The sequence below is a fragment of the Aplysia californica genome, unplaced genomic scaffold (genome assembly GCF_000002075.1).
Source record: "Aplysia californica isolate F4 #8 unplaced genomic scaffold, AplCal3.0 scaffold00120, whole genome shotgun sequence".
Taxonomy (NCBI): Eukaryota; Metazoa; Mollusca; class Gastropoda; order Aplysiida; family Aplysiidae; genus Aplysia; species Aplysia californica.
The window spans coordinates 759260-766708 of NW_004797390.1; the positions used below are offsets into that span (position 1 = coordinate 759260).

General features: G+C 39.5%; 1 protein-coding gene across 1 annotated transcript in view; it reads left to right on the top strand.

Moving 5' to 3' along the window:
• The window catches only part of LOC101862721, a gene marked incomplete at its 5' end in the record, with an annotated part of 10562 nt that extends 3321 nt beyond the window's left edge, over positions 1-7241 (top strand). The window contains 2 exon segments of the mRNA XM_005096053.3: positions 3215-3413; positions 4616-7241. Coding sequence (XP_005096110.1) covers positions 3215-3413; positions 4616-5147 — 731 coding nt within the window. The 3' untranslated portion in view covers positions 5148-7241.
• Positions 7242-7449: the final 208 nt, after the last annotated feature.

A 7449-nucleotide genomic window follows, 5' to 3' on the forward strand; every position in this document is an offset into this window, starting at 1 on the left:
AGGCACCCCGGAAATAGCAGTTCACAAAAGAGTGACAAACATACAGAAAAAGTAGACCAAAAATGATAAATAGTAAGGTTGATGAAAGAAAAAGGAGCAGTTCTCCTTATGTTGTTCCGGCACAGTATGAGCACGACATTGATACATTAGTCCGTTTACATTTCTACAGCGCATAAGAACATTATATTAAAATCCCCCCTTGGGGAATGGCCTAAAGGCACGTCAGTCAGTAGCAGTGCCCTAGAAAGGGGGGGGGGGGGGGGGGAGGGGGCAGTTGTTCAATTTTTCTAGTTTTGTTCATTTGTTCGTTTATTCATGTTTTGATTGTATGTTAATTCTTTAACTCACCCCCATAAAAAAAATATATATTGTCCTATTTTCGATTTTTTTCTTTTACATTTCTTCATTTCTCCGATTTTTAAAAATTTGTTATTTGGGCGAATTTGTTCATATTTTGAACGTTTCTTCAATGTAAGTTTAATAGTTCGCTTTTGCGTCGCTTTTTGTTCATGTCTTCGTTTTTTCGATTTTTGTTCAAAAGAATTTTGTTTAGTTCGTTTATTCGATTTTAATTCTTTTGTTCAATTTATAATTTGTTCGACTTTAGTTAATCTGTTCCTTTGTATGACTTGTTTTCTTGTTGTTGTTGTTGTTGTTATTGTTGCTGTTGTTGTTGTTGTTGCTGTTGTTGTTGTTGTTAGGGCATTTGAACAGTGACGAGCAGCAGTGGCAAGAGGGTGGTCTATGTCCGTGATAATTTGTATCCATGATGTACTAATTTATCGCTGTATTTGTCTATTTATGTATATTAGAGTGAAACACATCCCTGAAAAGGACATGTACTGGGAATGCTATGTTTCTTATTTTCTAGCACAAGAAACTATATTTTTGTTTTTATCTAAAATGTCTTGGAATAAATCAAAGTTATAGAAAAAAAACAACATCAAGTCACTTTTGGTAGGATATTCTAATTTTAATTATTATTTTTTTTTTTGGGGGGGGGGGGGGGGGCTGTTGATGCTTAAAAAAACTTTTTAGACCCTGAGCTCAGAATCCAAATGGTCTATCAGCTCTGTCAGAATCGTAAGATTATTCGAATTCGTTGTTGAGATATTCAAAGAATTGAATTCGAAGAGGCTTGACATTCATGTTGTGAAAGTCAAACTAATCGTTGACGGTCAAATTTCTCAAAACTAGATACTGAGCAGATAGAACTGTGTAATTCTAAGAGAGCAACGTGTGTATCTGATATTGTGTACCGTGTTATGTATGCTAGTGCTGGGCGGCTAGGTTTCCGATTATTAAAAGCTAGGGATAGTAGGAACCGACTCCGAACACAATAACTTACTTTCTAACGATGTGATTTTTTCCGGTGCCTATCTTTTTGGCTCCGAACATCTTCAGGATTTAGGAAAACCTTGATTTTTGGAACACTACGAATCATCAACCTTTATTATTCATAAACAATTTTTTTAAAAAATGAAGATTTTAATGATAAAAGTATTTGGCAACCGTTGGTTTACGTAAAAGGGAGACAGAACTTTACTTCCGAAGTATTAATCGTGGGAATCGGTTCCGGAATCGACTCTTCGCCCAGCTCTAATGTATGCTAGAGGTGGGCATAAAGCGGATGAGTATCCGGACAATCAGATAATTCTCAATAAAACATTATCCGAATTCAGATTCTTAACTCTCTTTCCTGATCCGTTTCCCAAAGTGGGTGCACCCATTAATTGTTGAAGTGATGCTAACCCGTTTGTCGAAGTGGTTCTAACCCATTTGCCGAAGAGGTTCATATCATTTTATTTACCGAAGAGGTGCACTAACATAATATTAACCGGGTTTTGCTAAAGAGACTCATTGCCCAGGCCTAGTGTATGCTCGCTCGGATGTGCCAAAACATGAACTTTGGCCTCTTCTTATCCGACATTTGTTGTAATGAGTCCGATACGTCTGTACAGAGTTCAGTGGGACAGACAACGTTTCTGAAACATCGACAATCTTTGTGTTAAATCGATTAGGATATTAGAACAAATTTTGATACTTCCTTGAATGCCACGGCTATCTCAAGGACATGAACTTGGCTCGTTCATAACTTGATTTGGTTGAAAATATTGGTGTGTGCTGACAAAATGAGTTAATTTCTCGGATTCAAGCTTTAATTAAGGAAACATACATCGCACTTATAGCTGAAGGTTTTACAAATTATAAGTAGAAACTAATGAAAGGCTTATTATACTTAAAGGATATGGCATCAATAGAAAAACCTACAAAATTGACCCTAGTGTCAATTTTTGGCCAATATCTCCTCTTGAGGAATGCGAGAAGTAACTCGTTTTGTCAGCACGCCTCACAAATACTTCCATGAATGCCACGGGCTGTCTCGAGGACATAGACTTAGCTTTTTAATAGCTTGATTTGGTAACAAACGTTGTTTAATGGTATAGGTGTAACGCCCCTATAAACACTATTCGGTTATTTAAGAGGCAGGGCCTCCATGTTTAACGTCGTCCATCTCCGAAAGGACCGAGCCAAATGGGAAATTCGTGTAACGTGACTTTCCCAAGGACACAAGGTCGGACCGAGCTGAGGCTCGAACCCGCAATCTCACTGTTACTAGTCCGGATGCCTAACCCCAAGGATACCGAGGACAATTTGCTTGATTTGCATAATTTATGAAGATACAGTTTTTGAATAACTGATTGGGTTTCTCTTAATAGTATGTTGATTAATTATACAGGTACTGTTATAAGTTAAAGTCTACAGTGTCCTTTATTAATTTTCAGAAACGGCGTATCCTGATTTTTTTTTTTCGCTGAGCGCCTCTTTCAAGCATGAGCTCATGGGGTCCAGTGGCTAAGTGATTCGTGAGTTCAGACTCAAAAGTAATGTCAAGCAAGTGTCGGTGACATGGGCTAAAGATGGGTGGTCACTGGGGTGTGTCCTTCAGTAAGCCACAACAACCTTAGCTAAAAAATCAGGGCACTGCACAGTGGTGACCAGCAGTGGCATGTTTGGGAAATCGTCTTTTTATTGGTGTAACATGGTGTATTTATATATATGTATTTGTGTATGTATTTGTGTATGCATTTGCTGTATATATTACATGTATAATTGTATCTGTATATGTTTGCTATTGTGACCCAAATTGCCCAACGGGGATCAATAACAATGTAATTAATTAATTAATATTTTTATAATTATATCATAACAGACAAAGTGGAGCCCGCCTTTTCTCTGAACGCCACCCTGACCGGACACCTGAGCCTAGACGGCAAAGACTCGTACCTGGCTCTCCGATGGGACTACCCGCAGTTTGAGCTCACTGGAAGCTTCAAGTGTGAGCTGATGGGGCTCACAAGCAACATGCACGTGACCAAAGTCCAGGTGGTCAGTCAGGTCACAGATGCCAGGTCAGAGGGTTGTGGGTTTGGTCGGGGTTTTTAGACTTCCGGGGCGGTGCCACTAACTGTAGTGTCTTCAGGCCATTCCCAAAGGGGGGACATTTCTCGTTCAAGTGCAGTAAAATTGTAAATGGGCTGATTCATCATGTCACGCTCATAACTGTGCCTGATCTACAACAGGGAACTGCTGCTTTTTCTTTCCTAATCCTTACTATTGTCATTTTTCCTGTACTTTTTTGTATATTTGTCACTCTCTTGTGACCTACTATTTCCGGGGTGCCTTGACAGTCGAAGCAGACCTTGTGCTGTTGAAGCTAGAGAGGTGAGCAGAATAAGTCTGATTCCCTGTAAAGACTTCTCTGTTAACACCCACCCCTTGGCTCTCTTATGAACTTTTGCTGTTGCGAGCGCCGTAAAACCCTCTACTATAAAAAAAGAGGTTTTACGGCGCTCGCAACTGCATAAGGGCATATTATGAGCGCCAGAAGATTAGAGGTGTTACAAGAGAGTAACAAACATAAGAAAGAGAAGCTGGGGAGATAAGGACGACAGATGTTTGGTAGGAGAGAAGAAGCAAACCACACCACAGAGGTTTGGGATATAAATACGTCATACGGTAGTTTTTACTTTTTATTGAGAGTTTTACGGTATTTATAACATAAATACGTAATACAGGTAGTTTTAATAAGAGTCAAGGTCTGGAAGTTGTAGCTTTAGTCAAAGCTTTACGGTATTTACATCATACGTGTGCCACACGTGTAGTTTTAGTGAGATGATTGTAGGTTTAGTCAAAATTTTACGGTATTTGCAACTACTTAAATACGTCTTAAAGACAGTTAGTGAAATTCCAGGTATGAGGGTTGTAGGTTTAGTCCAACACTTCACCAATGTTCATCTTTTTAATTGTCTCATTTTTCAACACTTTACCAATTTCCATCTCTGTAATTGTCTCCTTTTCCAACACTCCACAAATCTGCTTGTCTTTCAGTGTTTCACTTCCCAACACTTGACCAATCTTCACGTCTTTCAATGTTTCACTTCCCAACACTACCCAAATTTTCTATCTCTTTCAATGTTTCACTTCCCATCACCCCACCAAACTTCACGTCTTTCAATGTTTCACTTTCCAACACTCCACTAATCTCCATCTCTTTTAATGTTTCACTTCCCAAAACTCCACCAACCTTCACGTCTTTCAATGTCGTATCCAGACCCGATCTCCAGGCCGCCCTACTCGCCATCGAAAGACATGACGTCAGAATCGGGATCCTGGAAACTGCGCTGGTCACTCTGTCAGCTCGTCTAGACCGCTTCAAAGACTCCATGTTCTACACAACGCTGACCAATAACGGTCGACAGTACCTGGTCTCCAGACCTTTCCTCCAGAACTCCGCGATGGCCGAGTCAGCCTGCAAGATTTACGGCGGATACCTGGTGGAGTTTGATCTTCAGGAATTCATCATCGTCAAACAAGTTCTGGCTAACGCTTCCGTCAGTGATCCCGTGCTGGTTGGAATAACGGACGAGATCGCGGAGGGCGTGTGGAGGTTCAGAGAGCACCCTCTCCTCTCGCCATCCTACACGTTGTGGGAGAGGAACCCCCAGCAGCCGGACGGAGGGAGAGCGGAGAACTGCGCGCGGCTGGAGCGAGGCGCTCTGGGAGAATGGTGGCTCACTGATGTCCCTTGTTACGACAACGCGGCGGGCGTGCGTTTCATGTGTGAGGTGCCAGTAGAGGTGTGAGTGTGGGGGTGGGGTGTGTTTGGGAAGGTTCTTCTAGGAGGTTTTTTTGGGGGGTCAAAGTGGTGTCTTTGGAAAAGTTCTAGATGTTCTTTGTTTGGAATAAGTGTCTTTTGAAAGGTTCTAGATGGGGGTTTAGGGGGGGGGGGGGTCATATTAGTGTCTTTGTGAAAGTTTTGTATGTTTTTGCGTCAAATTGGAGTCTAAGCGAAGGTTCCTAATGCTTTTTCGTCAAATCGGTGTCTTTGCGAAGATTTTATATATTTTAAGGTTCTAGGTGGGTTTTTTGGTGTCAAATTGGTGTCATTGTGAAAGTTCTAGATTGTTTTTTTTTGGTTTAAATTTGAGGATTTGTGAAAGTTTGAGATGTTTTGTGTCAAATTCGTGTCTTTGGAAAAGTTTTAGATGTTCTTTTGGTAAAATTAGTGTCTTTGTAAAGATTTCAGAGGTTGTTGAATTTTGTCAAATGAGTGTCTTTGTGAAAGTTATATATTATTTTCGGTCAGATTGGTGTGTTTGCAAAGGATCCAGATTATGTTTTTGAGTCAAGGCGTCCAGAATGGTTCTGTAGACTTGGTGTCGGTTCCGATGAAATCATCTCTCAAAGACCACCGACATCAAAGAAATAATTCCGCTCCAGCAAGTGAGCAAGTCGATTTAGTGTCCATATATGTTGTGTGATTATGTCCTCATCGCAGTCTAACTTATGTCCTAGTTCATGACAATGGTTGAAAAAGTCTTACTTATGTCCTAGTTCGTTTATAGAAATGTTTAACTTATGTCCATCTATAGAAAAGTCTTACTTATGTCCATCTATAGAAAAGTCTTACTTATGTCCATCTATAGAAAAGTCTTACTTATGTCCATCTATAGAAATGTCTTACTTATGTCCTAGATCATGACAATGTATGGAAAAGTCTTACTGATGTTCTAGTTCATCTATAGAAAAGTCTTACTTATGTCCATCTATAGAAATGTCTTACTTATGTCCTAGATCATGACAATGTATGGAAAAGTCTTACTGTTGTTCTAGTTCATCTATAGAACAGTTTTACTTATGCCCTTATCCATGCACTGTATTGAAAGTGTCTGACTTCCCGCATACGCCATGATTCATATATTATTTTTAAAATATTACCCTCCTCCTTCGCCCCACACCAAGCAGTCTTATGTAAAAGTCTGACCACCCCGCCCGTCTGCGTCATAAAAGTTTTGAGTCCACCGGAAAGACGGGAATAGTCACAAGCTTAAAATCGTGAGAGTAGCAATTTTGAACGCTTGTTGACTCATAACCGTATTTCTGTTCAACTGTTGGTTGATTGTTTTTTGTTTTTTATTTCCCGTTTTACAAAAGCATAACAATAAACCACTAGTCAAACAAATATGAAGTTATGAGTGCTCGAGATTTTAAATTTGACACACTCACAATTTCCAGTTTGTGACTATGCCCGTTTTTTCCTGTGGACTCCTCAAATGCACTCAAAAAACGTACTCCCCTTCGATGACATCATTAATGAATCAAACAATCTTACACCATGTCTGCGTGTGCGTCCTGATTCATTCATAATGTATGCAAAAATCTATGTGAGGCATTGTTGTGAAATCAGACACTCGTCAAAATAATGAAATTGAACATATCGACATTTTCCCTCGAGTTTAACGGGTTTTTTTTCTTCCAATTTTTGTTTTTTGGCTCAACACGTTTTGTGCATTTTTTCAAAGCACATTTCTGTGTGGATTTTCATTGAAAAACATTGATTAAAAGCACAACAAATGTACATTTACAGCTTCCAAGGACTCCCAAGCTCCGGAAATCACCAAGCTTTGACAACCATTTTCTCGCTAATTTAACTCTGAAACTAGGCGACCTCGATCTCCTTCATTTGAAAACGCCTCGACTTTTATTCAAGATACTAGATCTAGTAGGTGTGTACTTTTTCCATCGATAGGTGGTCAAATGAACAATCTTTAAAATGGTAACAATAACTCCAGGTAACCAAAAAAAAACCTGACGGCAACTGGTTCTTCCGTGTCATGATACATAATATTATTCAAATTGCTAGAAAATAAACAGATCTGTTTTTGAATTGACATCTGCAACTGTTTCTTCTCGTATTTTTTCCCCTGAGGTTTTTCGGGTTAACTCGACGTCTTGGCAAGACATATCACTGTCACAGAATTACAAAGCTATATCTGCTCAGTAGGCTACCTAGTTTTGAGAAGTTTGACGTCAATTTTTTTTAGCTTCGCATCATTTCAAGCTTTTCCAAATGCAATTCTTTGAATATCTTGAAATCGATTCCCA